We start from the raw sequence: 24,278 nt of genomic DNA, 5'->3' as shown, positions 1-24,278 counted from the left end.
AGGGGGGACAGTGATCAGTGTGACACCAGGGGCAGGGAGGACAGTGATCAGTGTGACGCACAGGGGCAGGGGGGACAGTGATCAGTGTGACACCAGGGGCAGGGAGGACAGTGATCAGTGTGACGCACAGGGGCAGGGGGACAGTGATCAGTGTGACACCAGGGGCAGGGAGGACAGTGATCAGTGTGACGCACAGGGGCAGGGGGGACAGTGATCAGTGTGACACACAGGAGCAGGGGGGACAGTGATCAGTGTGACACACAGGAGCAGGGGGGACAGTGATCAGTGTGACAATCAGAGGGAGGGGGACACTAATGTAGTGTACAGCAGTGCAGCCTGTCACTGTCCGTTTCCCAGTTGTACAATAAAGCTGAGTGAGAGCGGCGGCGTCACTAGGCAGCGGGTACCAGCCACACCGTGCGCGCTCTTCCTCACTGGCTGACAGTACAGAGCGTGCGTGCGCGCCCCGGCGGCGTCGGAGTATGGGCGTGTCGGCGTGCGCGCTCCCCGGGCTGCCGCTGCGGCAGGTGGCGCGCATTGGGGGAGGGGCCGCCATTTTGTCCGGAGTCTCCCGGCGGCGAGGCCCATAGCGGAGCGCAGGAGCCGGTGTGAGCTGTGCTGAGGAGGCCTCGTGTATGAGGAGACCGCCGAGCGGCGGCTGCTACTGACAGGGGGTGCCAGGCGGAGGCAGCGACACGGACACAGGGCCCATGGCGAAGAAGACGTACGACCTGCTCTTCAAGCTGCTGCTCATCGGGGACTCGGGGGTGGGCAAGACCTGCGTCCTCTTCCGCTTCTCCGACGATGCCTTCAACACCACCTTCATCTCCACTATAGGTAAGAGTGATGGGGGGAGACCGGGGCAGGGCCTGAGTGATGGGGGGGTACATTGGGCCTGAGTGATGGGGGGGTACATTGGGCCTGAGTGATGGGGGGGTACATTGGGCCTGAGTGATGGGGGGGTACATTGGGCCTGAGTGATGGGGGGGTACATTGGGCCTGAGTGATGGGGGGGTACATTGGGCCTGAGTGATGGGGGGGTACATTGGGCCTGAGTGATGGGGTGTACACTGGGGCTTTGCCTGAGTGATGGGGGTACATCGGGCCTAAGTGATGGGGGACACCCGGTCTGAGTGATGAGAGTACACTGGGGCAGGGCCTGAGTGATGGAGGTACACCAGGTCTAAGTGATGGGGCTGCACCGGGGCTGGGCCTGAGTGATGGGGCTGGGCCTGAGTGATGGGGCTGGGCCTGAGTGATGGGGCTGGGCCTGAGTGATGGGGCTGGGCCTGAGTGATGGGGCTGCATCGGGGCTGGGCCTGAGTGATGGGGCTGCACCGGGGCACAATGCTGGGGGTACATTGGTCGGGGCTCAGAGAAGGGCTGTCACGGTGGCTGCAGTACACAGTGATGGGCTAATATCAGCTTTATCTCCATCTCTATTAAGACACACTCCACAGTGGGCTGAGTGCTCCATAGTGTAATAACACAGGACTGTGGTTCATAAATAGATAATGGGGTCACTAATGTGGTAACACTGTTCTCATTCCCACCATTGGTAGGGCAAGTTGAGGCACAGCAATAGGGTAACATGGGGTTTGAAGCGCAGTTGACTCTGAAATGGGGTGACACAGAGGCAGAGTGCTTGGTAATGGGGTGACATAGGTCTGTGGCCTCTGAAATTGGCTGGGGTACGATAATGGTGTGACAGTTAGCTGGGACTTATCAATACGTTACCACCACCTTCATCTTCTCCATTAGTAAGACACAGGCCTGGAGATCGGTACTGGGGTTACATGTAGGCTGGATGCTCTGTGATGGGGTAGCAGCATCTTCTCAATAAGATACTTGATGATGGGGTAACACAGGGTCTGGGTAGCTCAATATTTGGGGTTACAGTATTAGGTGCCCAGTAATGAGGTGGCACATAGGTAGGGGTGCTCAGTGATGAAGTGACAACACCTTCAGCCACCATTGGTAAGGCAGTTTGGGGACTCAGGAATGGAGTAACACCAGCTTCATTTACACCGCTGGTCAGTCAGGCCTAGGTCCAGTGTGGGTAGTTCAGCAATAGGGCTGACACACTATTTGGGGTCTCAGTAATTTGGTAAAGCCACCCTTCTCAAGACCATTGGTAGGACACATGCCAGGGGCTCAATAATATGGTACTGGCATAATCCAGGGTATGGGGGCTCAGGAATGTGACAGAGACTATAGGCTCAGTAACCGTGTTTAAACAAAACCACGTTTATCTCCACCACTGGTAAGGCAGGCCGGGGGTTCTACAATAGGGCTCAGTACTGGGGTAACCCAAGTTATGGGGCTCAGGAATGTTACACTTGGTAACGGTAACAACATCTTCAACATTGTAAGACACAGGCCGAAGGCACAGTTATGGGGGTGACATCGGCCCTTTGTCTTGTTTAAATGAGTGATACCAGTCCTTTGTTTTGGTTAAAGGGGTGACGTTAGCTCTTGGTTTTGGTTAAAGGGGGGACATGGGCCATTGGACTCTATTTAAAGGGGAGACGCCGGCCAGTGGACTCTGTTATGAGGTGACAATTTGTGTAGTGTGGGCCTGCATGGAGAGTCATTAGGTTACTCTATATAGTCACCACTACTATTGGCAAGTCAGGAATAGTAGCAAATAACATAGAATATCTGTAGATTAAAGGTTCAGGAGGTCTGTCCAGAGTCTCCCAAATGGCTGATAATGTGCATTTCTGTGTATAACCTGTGGGGATCATGTCACACTCCTAATCAGCGCTGTAATTGTCATGCAGCTCGGCAGACGCCACAATCCTGATTGGTGACTAATTGTTACATTTCATTTGTCATACTCTGGCATAACCATGACACCGGCTCAGTGTGTATTCCCCTGTAGGGGGCGACTCATTGTCACCCAGGGACATGGGTTATTAGTGTGGGATACACTCCTTGTTTGCTCTATTACGTGTATTACATTGATGTTGTGTAAGTGTTTTACAGGTTTATATCTATGTACTCCGTGCACACCTTGAGATGTAAATGAAATACATACTATACTTGAGATTTTGCATATGATATGTTTCTCTGTATGCTTCCTGCTCTATATATATTCATCTGTATTGCATTGACAAGACACAAGAGCTGACTATCAGTCCAGGTGCTTTCTGTGCCGCTGTGTCTGTACCCCATAGATCTGAGATGAGTTATCTGTGCAGCATTACACAAGGCCGGTGGTGACAGCTGTGTGTGTCTCGGGTTTGGTGAAGATTGTATAAGATTGACAATATGTTCCGTTTAATACACGACTCATTTACCTCAGTGCTGTTCTGACGCCGCTTTGCCGTAAGAGAAAATAGGACGCACTGATTTGTAGCCTTGTCCTGTGTGCCGGTAGTGTAGTGCATGGCTGCCTTTGTATCAATTACCGCGCCTTACTGAGTAGCCCCAATCAGTCAGACTACTTTTATATTTTCCTTGTGCACATTTCGTTCATTGCGGCGTTCCGCGTATGTAATGTACCATTACTGTTATTGCCAATATTTCCTCAAAGCCTAGGTCGCTTAAACGTGCGCAGCCACGTTGGAGCGCACAACCCTCTACCGCTAGTTGCTGGGAGGTGTTAGCGGTGGCACAGCTGGCATGGCTGTGTGACTTTTTCTGTTTGATGTAGTTTTATTGTTGCTGGTGACATAAACCAAGAAACACCCTCCGTGACCGTGAATGTCACACTCATCACTTCCCGTGAAGCGCTGCGTCCCCGATGGGCTGCAGGATCATCTCTGTGACCCCCGGGCTGTTTGCGCTGGCTGAGATGTAATAAGGCCGTGGCTTGGTGACTTCATCTCATCATTTTGGAAGTCATTACTGATAAAAGGAGCAAAGTTCAGAAGGGAGCTCTGTGACAGTCAGTGTTATGCTTCCTGGCCAATAGGGGTGGAGCGTGTGACACATCGGGTTCTGCAATGGCACAGAGTGTACATACTTCCCTCGCATCTAGGCTGCATTTATAGGGAAGCGCCTGGATTTGCTGTCCAGGATGTCTGTCTGCAGATGGAGTGAAAACGTTAGTGGGAGTTATTGGGTTGTCTGTCGGACGTTCCTTGCTAACTACAAATTAGATGTACATGTTGCCGTCTCCGTGATTCTATTTGCAACGGGGTTATTCAACACGAGGTCCTCCAGCTGCTGTGGAACTATACACCCCAGCATGCCCTGCCTCTGTTTTGATATTCAGGCGTAAAATTGGCAGGGCACGCTGGGATGTGTAGTTCCACAGCAGCTGGAGGCCTGCATGTTGAATACCCTAATTTATAGTGTGGCTGAACCGTATATTCAGCGATGATGAGATTTAGCGCGGTGCTCCAGTACATCAGCGTATCTGCAAAACTGCACGCTATAATTTGTTTTCCGCGGGTGATATGTGCTTGGCAGCTGATTTGCACATTAGGGGGGATGAAGGTTAGGCTGCCGTACCCCTCAGACTGTCCGTCTACACTCGCATGTGATAACTGTAGGGCTGTAATCACAGCGGTTTGGCCTTGTCACTAAGCCTGTCCTGACATGGTGCAGTGGGAAGTACTAGGACGCCTCGCGTTCTCCTGTACTCTCTGAGAGCTGGTAATAGAACATTGTCTGCACATCGGGGAGACTGACACTGACTCATCAGAAGCCCTGTACCCCCATCACTCAGGCCTCAGCGAGACGCATGAAGGGCCGCTGAGGGGAATGCCAAGTTCTGCCTCGGGCTGAGTGAGAGCCACATGTCTAGGCCTGTAGTGCAGAGAATGCCAGTGTCAGGTATGCAGAGGCTCCATATAGCTCGCACTGCTTAGTAAAGGCCCAGGAGATCTGTCCCCGCACCCTTAGGGAGCAGCAGGTAGGGATCACCCGTCCTGCGGCAGCTGTGCTCGAGTACGAGTTATGGGGGACCCATGCAGCGGAGGCCACTGTACATTGCTGGCCAGGGCCGCCCCATCCTTTGTTCCCTTAGTGTATGTCTGCAGTGATTGCCTGTAATAACAGTTTGGTGTGCACACACGGTACGAGTCCTCTCACATGGGTCCCAGAAGAGAATGTGCTGCCATTTCCTTTCCTATGAAGCATAAAGCATAGGAATGAAGAACGCATGATAACACTGAGCCTGTGCGAGCTGCTGCAGTCATGTCCTTTCCGTCACTATGGGAATCATGGCATAAAAATAACCTGTGCCCCCGCTCTGTGTAATATATGGATCGCTGCTGTCAATCTGCTCTGCTCTTAAAGGGAACTTGTCCCATTTTGGTTAACACTACGGTTGCTGTGTTATTGTGTACCATCACTTCACAGTGGGGGCTTCGGAGTCCTCGCGTACCCGGGAGTGTAGCACAGAATGTGGGACAACTCGAGAGTAGTCCCAGCGCTCGCAGAAGATCAGCGCTGTTTTCCCTGCGCGTCGCATCACAGTACGAGGAATCCACGTGGTGACTTATAGTGTAGATGTAATATTACACTGCAGTACGGTCTCATTCAGTATTGATAGGCGCAGATGCCTGTGCGATCTGTTACTGTGCTCAGACTGTCTGCGTCAGTCTGTCTTCCCCAGACATGGTCATACATAGATCTGTGAATGGTCGTCGTCTTTAGGTTCAGTTGTCACTTTGTCAATAGTTTCTAATAATTGGTCAACGAGCCCTTTGTCCTGGTCACATAGCACACAGATATGACGTGTGATCACCTGTCCCACCATGATGGTCTGGGCTACTGTGTTCACACACAGGTAGTTGTGTTACTGCTGGACACTATAGCCCATGGGAGGGGCAGGCTGTTTTAGCGGGGCACCGCTAAAAGGGAACGGCGCATATTGCCCCTTTAAAATCCAGCAAGGCGCGGTGCCCCGCTTAAACAACCTGGTGGGAACACGCTCGTTCCGGTCCGCGTCTGAACGATATATCGCACGACAGATCATATACTGCAGGCCGGTTCAACTGTGGCTATCCAGCTATTGTACAACTAAATGTCCCAGCATACCCTCCCACTGATCAACTGGTAAAGCATGCTGGGACTTGTAGTTTCACAACAGCAGGAGAGCCACAAGTTGGTGTGTACCCAGATCATGTCTTCGTATCTTAGGACACTTGAACATTGCTGAGAAGTCAGCACCAAGTGATACTATGTGTTTCAGCTCTTATAGGCGTATATCTTAATTGTTTGCCAAGAGTCTGGTTCTTGGATCTAGTGTCCTGTCATAACTAACACAGTGATGTATATGAGATCAGTGTGTTGTGGGTAACACTGTATCAGGCACCCCCTAGTCATCACCCGGGCTCCTCTGCAGATCACCATAGTGCCACCAGTGTTCTGTATCCTCTAATGTATTATTACATCCGTAGTCATTCACATATAAACCTTACTATAGCCCACACAAGTATCTCTATTTACTATTCCTGTAAACGTTGGCGGCTGGGGAATAACCGGAGATTGTTTTCACTGCTTAAAAGTTGCTAAAGGAAGAATCACAAATGTAATTTTAGCATTTTCCTCTACTTATGCTCAGAAATGAAACCTCATTTTACATTATAAGGTAACACCGTGCCCCCCTGGAAACATCAATCGGAGATTGGCTTTAGTGATTCCCCTCGTGCTGCCGCCTGAGGTGGGGAATTGCATGTGCCAGGCAGCGTGAGAGTGTATATAGGAGATGTGTGCCCAGCTGGCAGTGCCGGTCTCACTATATATGGCCTTGGCCAGTGTGTAGACACGGAGGATGCTTTCATCTTCCCTGATTACTTTCCCTTTACACCGTTGTTGTGTGGGTATGTAAGAAGTAATCTTATTCAGGGCCAGATTGAGGCTTGTGCGGGCCCCCACCAAGCCACACGGAGCCTCGGCAGGGTCACCACACCGACCCTATGTGGGCAGGGGCAAACGCAGGACTTTGACACTGGAGTGTTTATTCAAAATCCATACAATGTACAGCGACGTTTCGGGCAGCTATGTGCCCTTTCTCAAGCTCGAGCTTCACACAGCTGCCCAAAACGTCGCTGTACATTGTATGGACTTTTAATAATCACTCTGGTGTTTGAGTGCTGTTTTTCTGCATATGTGTGTGTATATATATATATATATATATATATATATTTGTGTGTGGCAAGCGTATATGTTACATACACACTAACACACATATACATACAGATACTAACACGTCAACAGTATGCACACAATAACACATACAGTATATACACAATAAATCAGTACACATACACTTGCATTTCCATGCAGCAGCTGCAGGTTGGTAATGGGGGCGGGCACCTCATATCATTAGGCTCCGCCCCCTCATGCTGTGATTTGTGGGTAATATGGGGACTGGGCTTGCCATATTGGTTCCGCCCCCACTTCTCCCACTGTAAGGGGGGTGTTTGTCTTTCACGGGAGGTTCTAAGTACTCAGGATCACCCCATGCTTGCGCTAGTTGTGGGGGGCCCGTGACGACCGTCCCTGTTGCACCCCCCCTGTATCCTGCCCTGATCTTAATTGATGTTACTTCTGCCCGGTGTATCTTCTGCGCAGTTCTTACAGGAGTATTCATGTTGGATTATAACAATAGCATGTTGCTGAATTATTTATTGGCATGTGGATGTGGGGTAGAAGATATCAAATGACCCCCGCCCCATTCTCCTGACTTCAGTCCGTTGTATACCTGGTGCTGCTCGTGTAACACTGATGCTCCAGCTGTGAGCGGCAGAGGGGTTTGTCCTGTTGCTGGAGATTACTGTAGACCAGTAATCACAAAAAATATTTTTCAATTGCAATGTTACTTTGTCCTTTAGAGGGTCAGTGTGCCCCTCCGCAGTGTCTCTTGTAGCGCAGCTGTCCCTGTCCTCATCTCCGTGGTGCAGTTGTTACCCCTGTTGTATGCTAGTTGGTGGGCTGCTTCTGTACTGACTCCAGTCACCCGGTGCCTAATTGGTCGGATCTGTACAGACCCTAGTCATTAGGTGATGTCAGCCGCCTCCTAATATATGCTGATTGCTGGATCTGTACAGCCTCTAGTCACTAGGTACCGTTGTCAGCCTCCCCCTAATATATGCTGATTGCTGGATCTGTACAGCCTCTAGTCACTAGGTACCGTTGTCAGCCTCCCCCTAATATATGCTGATTGCTGGATCTGTACAGCCTCTAGTCACTAGGTACCGTTGTCAGCCTCCCCCTAATATATGCTGATTGCTGGATCTGTACAGCCTCTAGTCACTAGGTACCGTTGTCGGCCTCCTAATATATGCTGATTGCTGGATCTGTACAGCCTCTAGTCACTAGGTACCGTTGTCAGCCTCCTAATATATGCTGATTGCTGGATCTGTACAGCCTCTAGTCACTAGGTACCGTTGTCGGCCTCCTAATATATGCTGATTGCTGGATCTGTACAGCCTCTAGTCACTAGGTACCGTTGTCAGCCTCCTCATAATATATGCTGATTGCTGGATCTGTACAGCCTCTAGTCACTAGGTACCGTTGTCGGCCTCCTAATATATGCTGATTGCTGGATCTGTACAGCCTCTAGTCACTAGGTACCGTTGTCTGCCTCCTAATATATGCTAATTGCTGGATCTGTACAGCCTCTAGTTACTAGGTGATGTTGTCAGCCTCCCCCTAATATATGCTGATTGCTGGATCTGTACAGCCTCTAGTTACTAGGTGATGTTGTCAGCCTCCCCCTAATATATGCTGATTGCTGGATCTGTACAGCCTCTAGTTACTAGGTACCGTTGTCAGCCTCCTCCTAATATATGCTGATAGCTGGATCTGTACAGCCTCTAGTCACTAGGTACCGTTGTCAGCCTCCTCCTAATATATGCTGATTGCTGGATCTGTACAGCCTCTAGTCACCAGGTACCGTTGTCAGCCTACTAATATATGCTAATTGCTGGATCTGTACAGCCTCTAGTTACTAGATGATGTTGTCGGCCTCCTCCTAATATATGCTTATTGCTGGATCTGTACAGCCTCTAGTCACTAGGTACCGTTGTCGGCCTCCTCCTAATATATGCTAATTGCTGGATCTGTACAGCCTCTAGTTACTAGGTACCGTTGTCTGCCTCCTAATATATGCTAATTGCTGGATCTGTACAGCCTCTAGTTACTAGGTGATGTTGTCAGCCTCCCCCTAATATATGCTGATTGCTGGATCTGTACAGCCTCTAGTCACTAGGTACCATTGTCGGCCTCCTAATATATGCTGATTGCTGGATCTGTACAGCCTCTAGTTACTAGGTGATGTTGTCGGCCTCCTCCTAATATATGCTTATTCTTGGGCCTCATCTGTACGGCCTCTAGTCAGTAGGTGCTGTCGGCTACCTCCTAATGTCTGTACAGCCCATAGTCAGCAGGTTCCATTGTCTGCTTCCCCCCCTAAAGTACAGGTTAATCCTATTTCCCCTTCAGCTTAAGGACCTGGACGTGACTGGGAGGGTGGGAGTGCGGTTCCATGCCCTGGCAGCGCTGTTATTTAGTCTCTGCTGTAGTATCTGGCCACCAGTAGTAGAAATTTGTACCATTGCGGGCTCACTTTGCTCGCCATGCTTCAGGCACAGTGCCTCGCTTCGCTAACCACAGGTTACTATTCCCACTCTGTCCACGTGGATAGTAACTTATGATGTCAGGGTCCGTTTGGTGAAGGGCATCTAGCTGCAACCCTAATGTATGCTGATGGGATCTGTACAGCCTCTAGTCAGATGCCACTGTCTGCCTCCCCCCTAATGTATGCTGATGGGATCTGCACAGCCTCGAGGCAGGGGACATTGTCGGCTTCCCCTCTAATATATGCTGATGGCTCTGGTCAGCCTCTAGTCACTAGTTGCCATTAGCTGCCTCCCCTAATGTATGCTGATGGGATCTGGACAGCCTCTAGCAGGTGCCATTGTCTGCCTCCCCCCTAATGTATGCTGATGGGATTTGGACAGCCTCTAGTCAGGGGACATTGTCAGCCTCACCCTAATGTATGCTGATAGGATCTGCACAGACTCTAGTCACTAGTTGCCATTAGCTGCCTCCCCTAATGTATGCTGATGGCATCTGGACAGCCTCTAGCAGGTGCCTTTGTCGGCCTCCCCCCTAATGTATGCTGATGGGATCTGGACAGCCTCTAGCAGGTGCCTTTGTCGGCCTCCCCCCTAATGTATGCTGATGGGATCTGGACAGCCTCTAGCAGGTGCCATTGTCTGCCTCCCCCCTAATGTATGCTGATGGGATTTGGACAGCCTCTACCAGGTGCCATTGTCTGCCTCCCCCCTAATCTGCTTATAGGATCTGTACATCCTGTAGTCACCAGTTGCCATTAGACAAGGCCTGAGAGTCGCTGGCACGTAACAGCCAGTAGCCAAATATGCATGGCTGGACACATTGGAGCCTTTCACCCCTCAGCAGCCAGCATTGGAGTGTGTCTGCGGGAAATGAAACATTTACAACTGCTTCTTGGCGTGTAGGGTAGTACTGTACCTCTACCGCAATGGAAGGTGGGCACAGGGCTGTGGGGGTGCGTGTATAATAAATAACATATGGATTTTCTTTTCTGTTTAATTGTATAGTTTCCCTTAGATCAGAGGTTCCCAAACTCCGTTCTTAACAGTCCAGGTTTTAAGGATATCCATGCTTCAGTCTAGATGGTCAAATCAAATTGAGGTACTAATTAAGTCACCTTAATACATGGACTGTAATGGATGAGTTTGAGAACCTCTGCCTTGGATAATGATGTTATAATGTGCTATGGATGTAATATATGTGACCCTGCATACCGTGTCTGTACAGTCCTCTGTGAATAGTGCTGGGGTGCTGTGTGTGTCAGGCTCTGCCTGGAGGTGCTGTTACTGTAATGAGGTGAGACTCTCCTCTGACCTCAGCGTGCATTGCAGATCCAGTTCATGTGGTCTCATTACATGCCATATAAGTAGTCTCTGATGCTGTTCCCCAGCAATGTAGGCCCAGTCAGCAGCCCCTGCATAGCTCCCGGCAGCGTTTGGCGGATCTGCTGGCTCCAGTCTCCATGACGCTGCTCTTTCTTGCTCCACTGTATAATAAAGCATCACTATGGCGGCAAGAGACATAGTGACACACAGCAAACCCAAAATAGCCCCCATCACTCTCTGCCTGGTGCATGCAGCATTATTATTTTTCAGGATGCGATACCCATTCCAGGGAACAAAGCTTAGATAACATGCCTGTTGTGGCCGGACTCCGTAGTGTAATAATCAGTTGTCATTACACCTCGGTCTTTATAACCTACATGGACGGGAAGCTGTCGTGCACGGACAGCCCGGGGAAATGAGCCTGAAAGCCCATCAGAGAGCAGAGTAGACCTGCAGGGGTGGTGGGCCGGGGTTTGGGAAATGTAGGAGCTGGTGCCGCGTTATACAGAGTTTGCTATAAATAAATGCTGGGTATTCCCTGGCCAGTGATGTCCTTGCTAAGGAATGTCTGGACTATATACATTGTTCATCCCCTAACGTTCCGCTGTACAGAGGTCTTACAATAGCGTCCTCGTGGCTGCGCTCTGCTTGTGGCTGGATTCCCTGCTCTTAGCAGTAGGAAATGAGTGAGAACATTTGAATTTTCCTGTGATTGAGTTGTCTGTAATGGATACAAATTCCAATGTAAGCAGCACTGTAATTTGTGTCACAGGGTGTGGCGAGAAACGTTGACTATTCCGCCCCGCTGACTCAGTGCGCATGAGCGACTGCAAACATTTTTTGATTCCTTCTTTTTTTTGTTAAAGATGTGTCTTCATGTGTTTGGGAATTTTCTTTAATTCAGCCGTATGTTTGTATTACAGTAATTCTGTGTATCTGACCAAAGGTTGGGAGATAACGACATAGCTATAATACAGCACGTTATAATCCCAGGGGCACTCCGCTGCTGGGCAGGTTTTACATGACAGTCTGTATAGCATCAAAGTGGTTAAATAATCTGCATACTGTTTTTTTTTTCATTTGGAATACTCTTCACTAATAGTAATATGGGCCAGATGCATGGAAGCGAGCACACTGCTTATTCCACTAATAGTAATATGGGCCAGGTGCATGGAAGCGAGCACAGTGCTTCTTCCACTAATAGTAATATGGGCCAGATGCATGGAAGCTAGCACACTGCTTATTCCAATAATAGTAATATGGGCCAGAGGCATGGAAGCGAGCACAGTGCTTATTCCACTAATAGTAATATGGGCCAGATGCATGGAAGCGAGCACAGTGCTTATTCCACTAATAGTAATATGGGCCAGATGCATGGAAGCGAGCACAGAGCTTATTCCACTAATAGTAATATGGGCCAGAGGCATGGAAGCGAGCACACTGCTTATTCCACTAATAGTAATATGGGCCAGATGCATGGAAGCGAGCACACTGCTTATTCCAATAATAGTAATATGGGCCAGATGCATGGAAGCGAGCACAGTGCTTATTCCACTAATAGTAATATGGGCCAGATGCATGGAAGCGAGCACAGTGCTTATTCCAATAATAGTAATATGGGCCAGATGCATGGAAGCGAGCACACTGCTTATTCCAATAATAGTAATATGGGCCAGAGGCATGGAAGCGAGCACAGTGCTTATTCCACTAATAGTAATATGGGCCAGATGCATGGAAGCGAGCACAGTGCTTATTCCAATAATAGTAATATTGGCCAGAGGCATGGAAGCGAGCACAGTGCTTATTCCACTAATAGTAATATGGGCCAGATGCATGGAAGCGAGCACAGTGCTTATTCCACTAATAGTAATATGGGCCAGATGCATGGAAGCGAGCACAGAGCTTATTCCACTAATAGTAATATGGGCCAGAGGCATGGAAGCGAGCACACTGCTTATTCCACTAATAGTAATATGGGCCAGATGCATGGAAGCGAGCACACTGCTTATTCCAATAATAGTAATATGGGCCAGATGCATGGAAGCGAGCACAGTGCTTATTCCACTAATAGTAATATGGGCCAGATGCATGGAAGCGAGCACACTGCTTATTCCAATAATAGTAATATGGGCCAGATGCATGGAAACGAGCACACTGCTTATTCCACTAATAGTAATATGGGCCAGATGCATGGAAGCGAGCACACTGCTTATTCCAATAATAGTAATATGGGCCAGAGGCATGGAAGCGAGCACAGTGCTTATTCCACTAATAGTAATATGGGCCAGATGCATGGAAGCGAGCACACTGCTTATTCCAATAATAGTAATATGGGCCAGATGCATGGAAGCGAGCATAGTACTTATTCCAATAATAGTAATATGGGCCAGATGCATGGAAGCGAGCACACTGCTTATTCCACTAATAGTAATATGGGCCAGATGCATGGAAGCGAGCACAGTGCTTATTCCACTAATAGTAATATCGGCCAGATGCATGGAAGCGAGCACAGTGCTTATTCCAATACTAGTAATATGGGCCAGATACATGGAAGCGAGCACAAAGCTTATTCCAATAATAGTAATATGGGCCAGATGCATGGAAGCGAGCACAGTGCTTATTCCAATAATAGTAATATGGGCCAGAGGCATGGAAGCGAGCACAGTGCTCATTCCACTAATAGTAATATGGGCCAGATGCATGGAAGCGAGCACAGTGCTTATTCCACTAATAGTAATATGGGCCAGATGCATGGAAGCGAGCACAGAGCTTATTCCACTAATAGTAATATGGGCCAGATGCATGGAAGCGAGCACACTGCTTATTCCAATAATAGTAATATGGGCCAGATGCATGGAAGCGAGCACAATGCTTATTCCAATAATAGTAATATGGGCCAGATGCATGGAAGCGAGCACAGTGCTTATTCCACTAATAGTAATATGGGCCAGATGCATGGAAGTGAGCACACTGCTTATTCCACTAATAGTAATATGGGCCAGATGCATGGAAGCGAGCACACTGCTTATTCCAATAATAGTAATATGGGCCAGAGGCATGGAAGCGAGCACAGTGCTTATTCCAATACTAGTAATATGGGCCAGATGCATGGAAGCGAGCACAGTGCTTAGTCCAATAATAGTAATATGGGCCAGATGCATGGAAGCGAGCACAGTGCTTATTCCAATAATAGTAATATGGGCCAGATGCATGGAAGCGAGCTCAATGCTTATTCCAATAATAGTAATATGGGCCAGAGGCATGGAAGCGAGCACACTGCTTATTCCACTAATAGTAATATGGGCCAGATGCATGGAAGCGAGCACACTGCTTATTCCAATAATAGTAATATGGGCCAGATGCATGGAAGCGAGCACAGTGCTTATTCCACTAATAGTAATATGGGCCAGATGCATGGAAGTGAGCACACTGCTTATTCCAATAATAGTAATATGGGCCAGATGCATGGAAGCGAGCACAGAGCTTATTCCACTAATAGTAATATGGGCCAGATGCATGGAAGCGAGCACAGTGCTTATTCCAATACTAGTAATATGGGCCAGATGCATGGAAGTGAGCACAGTGCTTAGTCCAATAATAGTAATATGGGCCAGATGCATGGAAGCGAGCACAGTGCTTATTCCAATAATAGTAATATGGGCCAGATGCATGGAAGCGAGCTCAATGCTTATTCCAATAATAGTAATATGGGCCAGAGGCATGGAAGCGAGCACACTGCTTATTCCACAAATAGTAATATGGCCAGATGCATGGAAGCGAGCACACTGCTTATTCCAATAATAGTAATATGGGCCAGATGCATGGAAGCGAGCACAGTGCTTATTCCACTAATAGTAATATGGGCCAGATGCATGGAAGCAGCACAGTGCTTATTCCAATAATAGTAATATGGGCCAGATGCATGGAAGCAGCACAATGCTTATTCCAATAATAGTGATATGGGCCAGATGCATGGAAACGAGCACACTGCTTATTCCACTAATAGTAATATGGGCCAGATGCCTGGAAGCGAGCACACTGCTTATTCCAATAATAGTAATATGGGCCAGAGGCATGGAAGCGAGCACAGTGCTTATTCCACTAATAGTAATATGGGCCAGATGCATGGAAGCGAGCACAGTGCTTATTCCACTAATAGTAATATGGGCCAGATGCATGGAAGCGAGCACAGTGCTTATTCCACTAATAGTAATATGGGCCAGATGCATGGAAGCAGCACAGTGCTTATTCCAATAATAGTAATATGGGCCAGATGCATGGAAGCAGCACAGTGCTTATTCCAATAATAGTAATATGGGCCAGATGCATGGAAGCGAGCACAGTGCTTATTCCAATAATAGTAATATGGGCCAGATGCATGGAAGCGAGCACAGTGCTTATTCCACTAATAGTAATATGGGCCAGATGCATGGAAGCGAGCACACTGCTTATTCCAATAATAGTAATATGGGCCAGATGCATGGAAGCGAGCACAGTGCTTATTCCAATAATAGTAATATGGGCCAGAGGCATGGAAGCGAGCACAGTGCTTATTCCACTAATAGTAATATGGGCCAGATGCATGGAAGCGAGCACACTGCTTATTCCAATAATAGTAATATGGGCCAGATGCATGGAAGCGAGCACAGTGCTTATTCCAATAATAGTAATATGGGCCAGAGGCATGGAAGCGAGCACACTGCTGCAGATGTTTTTGCTGCTTTGTGCTTTTACCAGCATTGTCTTTTTTTGGGGGGTTACACAAAACAGAGAGAGGCCAATGTCTAATATTATAAATTGCTCCTATATTTCATGCTGTAGCTGCTGAGAAACAGCGGATAGGCGTGATTGAGACCATCGTGCGTGCGCGCGCGGGGATACGTTCAGTACCCCGGCGCAGGGGCTACCGGCTACAGAATTCTGGCTTCCAGCATCCTGAAGAAAGTAGCAGGGTTAGGGTTAGACCCTAGGGGGAAGGGTTAGGTTTAGGATGCGGGGAGGTTAGGTTCAGGCATTGATAAGGGAGGGCTGGGGAGGGAGAGGGTTAGGATACCTACCGACAGGTGTCAGCATTCTAACCCTGTTGGGATGCCGAGAGCCTGCATTCTGTACCCAACACGTCTGCGTGTGACCATATGTGGGCAAGCAGGCTAATGTATTATGTCACTTTCAGCATGCAGGTTCCGTCTCTGTAAGAGTACACACTTGCTGTTACATAATTCGAACAATGTACCAGATTGGCGGGGGGGGGGGGGTTTACACCCCGTATCTTTGAAGCACGTTGTTCACAGACAGGTCGGCCCTGTAGCACAGGCGATGGCGATATATCATGCAGATATATAGGTATATCTGCCTGTGTGTACAGGCGACCCCCCGTCCGCAGGAACTGCCGACACTGACATCACAACTGGGCGGAAATTCCCCCATACTGCATTTAATAACTATCCCCATCCTCCTTTTTGATTCTTCCCCCATCTGTTTGCCCGATACATAGTGTTCACGCTACTTGCTCACACAGGGGGCAAGGCACCTGTTGGAAATGGGCACTTGAGTGTGACTGCTCAGGAATTGGGGGGTGACTTTGAGACGCGAACCCTATTCATCACTGTGGTGAGCGTGCCCAGCACTCATGGAGATGCTGGGCTGCCCCCAAGCTCTCCCCGCAGTGTGAATAGATGGCGTGTGCATGCGCACGGCATCTAGTCGCTGGTGATTGTTTCACAGGAACCCCACACCAACGGGATACTGTGGCCCATGGGTGGCGACAGCTGTTTTAGCAGGGAGCCGCCATAGGGGCTGGGCGCATTTCATCGCTTTCAAACCGGGCAGAGTATGGTGCCTTGCTAAAACAGCCTAGCGGGAACACTAGATACATGCCCCCTCTCTGTTGTATGAGCTGCCGAGCATGACCCTGGCGGCCTGCCCGATTTCAAAAGGGCCCTGCTCTCTTTGGTGGCGCCCCGCTAAAACATGACACATGCCGTCCCCACCCGCGGACCGCAGTGTCCGGCTGGTGTGGAAATATTGCGGCACAGCGATCACCGCCGGTGAATAGATGCCATGTGCAAAACATCTATTCACAGAGGGGAGAGCTTGGTGGCAGCCCAGCATGTCCGAAAGTCCTGGGCACGCCCCCAAGAGTGATGGAAAGAGGGCGTGCCTTTAAGTCACGCCCCCTTTTCTCGTGGCTAAGACACCTTTTCGGGAGCAGGCACGCACCTTCGTCGCACGCTGGAGTGTCCTTTCTACGGTCCGACGCCATGCCCTGCGCCGGACCTGGAATGAACACTATGGACCGTATTGAATCTGACCAAATCTTTTTCCAGTCAGCTGGGACTGAGAGCGTTGCCCACCCAGGAGCTGCTGAATGCACCGAGCATTGGGGCAGCCGGAAAACATGGGGCAAATGGTGGGAAGGGGACCGCCAATGTTCTTCATGTTTGGGAAGTAGAGGGGGGTGTGGATTATATTATGTTGTGTGACATTGCTGTCTAATGGCTTCTATTCTGAGCTGGGCCCCATCTGTTCTCCCCGTATCTGCATGTGGTACCCGTGGGTGCTTTTTCTATTACAGAGACTGGTATCATACTGTGGGCATGTGTGTTTGCATTGCAGGGTATGTAGACTGCTCAGTTCTCTGTACCATGTACCACGTATAACAGTAATGATTGGAAGTCTCCTTGAATTGGTCACAGTGTGTCGCTGCAGATTTATGTCCTCTGTACAGGCGTGCAGCGTGAGCGCCTTCCCCTTCTGTCATTTCCATGTCCTCGCAAGCTGCTGTCACACAGTAATAAAGCTGCCAGGTCATGGCTTGTGCGCACCAACACTTTACAGGACTGTAACTGGCGCTCAGGCTGACAGTCTGGTTATATGCTTGGTCCTTTATATAAACCATGTGACCACAATGCCCACCACTCCCTGCCCACATCTGATGGATCCCAATCATGTGCTGGCCGGAATGGGCTGTCATTTGGGCTTGTGCCTGTACTGTAACCATTGCTTGTATGATAACTTCTAGGATGGCTCCAACTTAAATTCTGCTGACAAGCTTAGTAACACCTTTACAGAAGCTCTGAAATACACCTCCACCACGGCCAGCAGAGCGTTCACCACACACGATCCCCCCCCTACCACAGCCAGCAGAGAGACCCCAGCCCCTCTACTTCGGCCAGCAGAGAGTTCACCGCACATGACCCCTCCACCACGGCCAGCAGAGACACCACAGCACACGGCCTCTACACCTCGGCCAGCAGAGAGACCACAGCACACGGCCTCTACACCTCGGCCAGCAGAGAGACCACAGCACACGGCCTCTACACCTCGGCCAGCAGAGAGACCACAGCACACGGCCTCTACACCTCGGCCAGCAGAGAGACCACAGCACACGGCCTCTACACCTCGGCCAGCAGAGAGACCACAGCACACGGCCTCTACACCTCGGCCAGCAGAGAGACCACAGCACACGGCCTCTACACCTCGGCCAGCAGAGAGACCACAGCACACGGCCTCTACACCTCGGCCAGCAGAGAGACCACAGCACACGGCCTCTACACCTCGGCCAGCAGAGAGACCACAGCACACGGCCTCTACACCTCGGCCAGCAGAGACACCACAGCACACGGCCTCTACACCTCGGCCAGCAGAGACACCACAGCACACGGCCTCTACACCTCGGCCAGCAGAGACACCACAGCACACGGCCCCTACACCTCGGCCAGCAGAGAGACTATAACATACGGCCCCTACACCTCGGCCAGCAGAGAGACTATAACATACGGCCTCTACACCTCGGCCAGCAGAGAGACCACAGCACACGGCCTCTACACCTCGGCCAGCAGAGAGACCACAGCACACGGCCCCTACACCTCGGCCAGCAGAGAGACCACAGCACACGGCCCCTACACCTCGGCCAGCAGAGAGACCACAGCACACGGCCCCTACACCTCGGCCAGCAGAGAGACCACAGCACACGGCCCCTACACCTCGGCCAGCAGAGAGACCACAGCACACGGCCCCTACACCTCGGCCAGCAGAGAGACCACAGCACACGGCCTCTACACCTCGGCCAGCAGAGAGACCACAGCACACGGCCTCTACACCTCGGCCAGCAGAGAGACCACAGCACACGGCCTCTACACCTCGGCCAGCAGAGAGACCACAGCACACGGCCTCTACACCTCGGCCAGCAGAGAGACCACAGCACACGGCCTCTACACCTCGGCCAGCAGAGAGACCACAGCACACGGCCTCTACACCTCGGCCAGCAGAGAGACCACAGCACACGGCCTCTACACCTCGGCCAGCAGAGAGACCACAGCACACGGCCTCTACACCTCGGCCAGCAGAGAGACCACAGCACACGGCCTCTACACCTCGGCCAGCAGAGAGACCACAGCACACGGCCTCTACACCTCGGCCAGCAGAGAGACCACAGCACACGGCCTCTACACCTCGGCCAGCAGAGAGACCACAGCACACGGCCTCTACACCTCGGCCAGCAGAGAGACCACAGCACACGGCCTCTACACCTCGGCCAGCAGAGAGACCACAGCACACGGCCTCTACACCTCGGCCAGCAGAGAGACCACAGCACACGGCCTCTACACCTCGGCCAGCAGAGAGACCACAGCACACGGCCTCTACACCTCGGCCAGCAGAGAGACCACAGCACACGGCCTCTACACCTCGGCCAGCAGAGAGACCACAGCACACGGCCTCTACACCTCGGCCAGCAGATCTAGGGATTCGGTTTCTGGAAACTCCAAAATACAGGAATGCAAAAAGACACCACTGACCCCAGAGAACAAGGTTAATCAAATGCTTAATTAAAATTTTATCTGCTGTGTTTCTGTACTACAATAGTCTTCTCTTAACAGGACATTTAGCCAGTCAGTGCAGTGTCCAATGAACTATTCTAGCTAGACAGAGCCACCCCTTAACTCTATTCCTGGACCCGACACTCCCTGGTCCCGACACTCATTCCCCCCCCCAGTGCCTTGTCCTGACCCTTTCCCCCCAAGTGCCGGGTCCCGACATTCCCCGCCCCCCCCCCCCCATCCCAGTGCCTGGTCCCGACACTCCCCCCCCCCCCCCCCCCCCCGCCCCCCCCAGTGCCTGGTCCCAACACTCCCCCCAAACCTCCCCCGCCCCCCCCAGTGCCTGGTCCCGACACTCTTCCCCCAATGACACTAAACCCCCACCCCAAAGGCAAACCCCCACCCCGGGACCAGGCACTAAACCCCCCCCCCCTAGTGCCTGGTCCCGGCGCTTCAAAACACATCAACCCCCCACACCTCCATAGTGCCTGGTCCCAGCACTGCCCCCGATACACACCGCTGGACAGAGTTAGTCTTCTGTTCAGTGGCGGCTTTCTTTAGCCACGAACCTCTTAGCAGATGTTCTAGCAAAGCACCCGATTCTGACAGATGTACATAGAACGGGAAGTGTAGCTAGAGCTAATGGCAGATGTCATTGGGTTGCTGTGAAGAATGCAGTTATAATGAAGATGTGCACCACTCCTGCGCCTCTCTGCGTTCGGCTGTTGTAGACTCAGTAGCTTCTTGGTAGTATTTAGATTTATAGGCTTTTAAAGCTCTACCCACAATTCCATGCGCGGCACATTCCCTGCTGAATTGCCCCCATTGATCTCTGGTATTGCAATGAATGACGAGCTGGCCTTTTGTTGCCCGCTGAGTGTGCGTTCTTTCATACCAATAGAAAAACCCTTTGTGTCTTTTTCTCACTTCCTCTGCTTTTCTCTCAGTACAATCTTTTTCCCTTTGTGTGCTGCCCCTGGGAAGCTGTGCGGAGCGCTCTGCCCTTTCCCCGTCTAGCTGGTCTTCTACACTAGTACAAATATGAGCTTGGTGTAACATGTGAATGAGCCGTGCCAGCTGATGGTGAGATCATATGCTGTTTCCAGGCCTGTAGTGTAGGTAGGCATTGTTGGCAGGGGAATGGAGCTGCAGTAACACGGGGGTCTGAGAGTAAGACCGTAGCTAACGCTGCATCAATGGACGATGTACAACGTCTATCGGTGTCCCATGCTGTCATATGATCAGGAATCCCGATATACCGGCCACCTGCTCAGGTATGAGAATCATTTCCTATATACACTGGTCCTTTTGTCTGTATTACGCCCATTACAGTGACCAGCCACATTCCTCACCCGGCACTTTCTGTCACAGCTTTGATAACCTGTAGAGCAGGGATTCTCATGTGTATATAGATATGTTTGGGTTTATGAATGTATAAATAGATTTTATTTTTTGACACCTGTGAATAGTTACGATGTGATTACGTGGTTAGTAAACGCCCTCTGTAGGGAAAGTATATTTAAGTAGGGACTGATTCTCTGTCTTGTATCAGTCCGAGACCTTCCAGAAGCCGGAGCCGCTGTGCAAGGTTCCCAGATAGCAGAAATCCTCTGTTGGGACCATACGTTTAGTAAAGCTGTAGGATGACCAGAAGTTTTATCTGTGAGATGTCATTGTCTGGGTCTAGTTCTCGCTTAACACTGCTACATGCTAGGTGTTCTCTGAGAATATGACATGTCTATGAGCTTAGTGCCTGCTGATGAAATGTTTCCCTCTGACATCAGAGTTATGTGAAACACGTGGCTGCAACAGTAACTACTTCCCAGTGAGTTCTGCTTATTGGCGGAGGGAACTTTATTCAGGCGATGAGCCGCACCTTCCTGGTAACAGGTGGCGATGAGCCGCACCTTCCTGGTAACATGTGGCGATGAGCCTCACCTTCTTGGCAACAGGTGGCGATGAGCCGCACCTTCCTGGCAACAGGTGGCGATGAGCCGCACCTTCCTGGCAACAGGTGGCGATGAGCCGCACCTTCCTGGCAACAGGTGGCGATGAGCCGCACCTTCCTGGCAACAGGTGGCGATGAGCCGCACCTTCCTGGCAACAGGTGGCGATGAGCCGCACCTTCCTGGCAACAGGTGGCGATGAGCCGCACCTTCCTGGCAACAGGTGGCGCACTTATTCAGGTCACATCTTTTCATCATCTAGAACTTGCATAAAGCAGATTAGAACAGTGGGCTTCAGTGTAGCGGGCCAGTTATTTCCACCTGTACAGACTTAACTGGGCTGACTTAACATTCAGATACGATTATTTCCTGGTGGAAGGGTCTTCATTATTATGGATGTAGCACACCATGCTGGTGCCCTTAGTCTGTCTGGATTTAATTATTCAGTTGTAGAGGGGAGTGAAGACCCGGCACACGTGTTTAAAATGTCTGCCGCGGCACTGATGGGATTAACCCTTGTGCCATCTTTAAATTACCCAATGGGCGTTAAGCACCATGTACTGTAAATGTATATGTAATAGTGTTATAACATGTACTATTTAATGCGTTGTGCACAGTTATGGAATGTTTTATATAAGGAATTGTTATCCTGACTTCGGAAGTAATATGGTAGTTGCCCCAGCCTAGCCGTGAGGGATGGGTTGTGACTCGCCAAGCCTTCGTGTAACAACACTTTCTGTGAAATGCGCTCCACCGTATATACTTTAGTTTAATGGTGCATACACACTGGACGATAGTCAACGATATCAGTCATTCAGCACACCACCAACGATGGGCAACGAAATTGCGTGTCCCTATAGTGACCAGGTTGGCCTGCATGGGCGGGCGATGGACAATAGAATTTATCGTCCATGCGCGTCCGCGCATCGCAGGTAGTTAGTAGGTCGGAGGCACCGAAAAATGCATGATATAAATGATAACTATGTGATCGTTTTCGTTCATATCGTGCGTTTTAATCGTACCGTGTGTACGCACCTCCATGTGTTAGCGACTTCCTCAGAAGGTGGTGAGATGTGATTAAGCCAAGCTGGTATATGAAAGGATGAATGCAATTTACCACCAGTTCCTGTGACACGTTCGCTGTATTTACGTTTTGTGCGAAGTCGGTTTGTATTTTCGGAAAGCGATCTGGTTTGGGTGATAACTAAATGAAAAGGAGGAAATTGTTTAGTTCCTTGTAGAAATGTAAGATTCGCTTCTATTTTGTGAGATAGTTGCCCTAGAGGGTGGGGGAGGGGGGAGGGGCTGTAGCCTGTTGTATTGTGTGCTCTTGCTATAAAAATAGGGACTGTGAGCCCTGCTTGTAGATATTCTCTTAGCCTCAGAGGTCTGTACTTCTGACTAATAACTATGCTGTGGAGGAATTGAGCAATAAACCTCTTGCCTTATAAGACAACGCATCTTCTTGTATCCTGTGACCACTAAAACGCGATTTCGTTCTCCGGCTGTTTTGGAATGAGTCCAGTGTGTCCCAGCTAAAGCCCCCTGCCAGCTTCCCTGCACAGACTGGTCCATGGTTAGGGGCTGGTGGGAATGAGCCGACACGATCCTATCTTCTGCGCATTATACAGTGACGTGATGAACAAGAACCTGACCCCCCCCCCCCCCTATGTCTTTCATGGCCTGCCCATGCTGTTATTGCAGAGGATGCAGCTGGGGGCTTCCCTGTATCTGCTGCCTCAGTCATTTTATGGTTTGCACCAATACTAATGAGAATCACTTCAGTACTACCCAATAACTGCCCTGGGGGCCATGGTATGTCTGTGTACACCTCTCCTGCTCCCCCTCCTCCTGTCAGTGGGTGCGCTCTGCGCCTGCTCCCCCTCCTCCTGTCAGTGGGTGCGCTCTGCGCCTGCTCCATCTCCTCCAGCTGTCAGTGGGTGCGCTCTGCGCCTGCTCCCCCTCCTCCTGTCAGTGGGTGCGCTCTGCGCCTGCTCCCCCTCCTCCTGTCAGTGGGTGCGCGCTGCGCCTGCTCCCCCTCCTCCTGTCAGTGGGTGCGCTCTGCACCTGCTCCCCCTCCTCCTGTCAGTGGGTGCGCTCTGCGCCTGCTCCATCTCCTCCTGCTGTCAGGTGCGCGCTGCGCCTGCTCCCCCTCCTCCTGTCAGTGGGTGCGCTCTGCGCCTGCTCCCCTTCCTCGTGTCAGTGGGTGCGCTCTGCGCCTGCTCCCCTTCCTCCTGTCAGTGGGTGCGCTCTGCGCCTGCTCCCCTTCCTCCTGTCAGTGGGTGCGCTCTGCGCCTGCTCCCCTTCCTCCTGTCAGTGGGTGCGCTCTGCGCCTGCTCCCCCTCCTCCTGTCAGTGGGTGCACGCTGCGCCTGCTCCCCTTCCTCGTGTCAGTGGGTGCGCTCTGCGCCTGCTCCCCTTCCTCGTGTCAGTGGGTGCGCTCTGCGCCTGCTCCCCTTCCTCGTGTCAGTGGGTGCGCCCTGCGCCTGCTCCCCCCCCTCCTGTCAGTGGGTGCGCCCTGCGCCTGCTCCCCTTCCTCCTGTCAGTGGGTGCGCTCTGCGCCTGCTCCCCCCCCTCCTGTCAGTGGGTGCGCTCTGTGCCTGCTCCCCACCCCCTCCTGTCAGTGGGTGCGCCCTGCGCCTTCTCCCC

The 24,278-nt window shown here is 50.9% G+C and overlaps 1 protein-coding gene across 1 annotated transcript in view; it reads left to right on the top strand.

Annotated features, from left to right (window-relative positions):
- The first annotated feature begins 511 nt into the window (after positions 1 to 511).
- Positions 512 to 24,278, top strand: part of RAB10 (RAB10, member RAS oncogene family) — a 42,081-nt gene continuing 18,314 nt past the window's right edge. The window contains exon 1 of the mRNA XM_088481721.1: positions 512 to 837. Within this exon, the coding sequence (XP_088337847.1) occupies positions 711 to 837 (127 nt within the window). The 5' untranslated portion in view covers positions 512 to 710. The remainder of the gene's footprint in view (positions 838 to 24,278) is intronic.

Source organism: Taudactylus pleione, unplaced genomic scaffold (assembly GCF_031769625.1).
Source record: "Taudactylus pleione unplaced genomic scaffold, aTauple2 ptg000277l, whole genome shotgun sequence".
Classification (NCBI taxonomy): domain Eukaryota; kingdom Metazoa; phylum Chordata; class Amphibia; order Anura; family Myobatrachidae; genus Taudactylus; species Taudactylus pleione.
The sequence above is the reverse complement of the archived record's forward strand: the minus strand, read 5'-3'. Positions and strand labels throughout refer to the sequence as shown.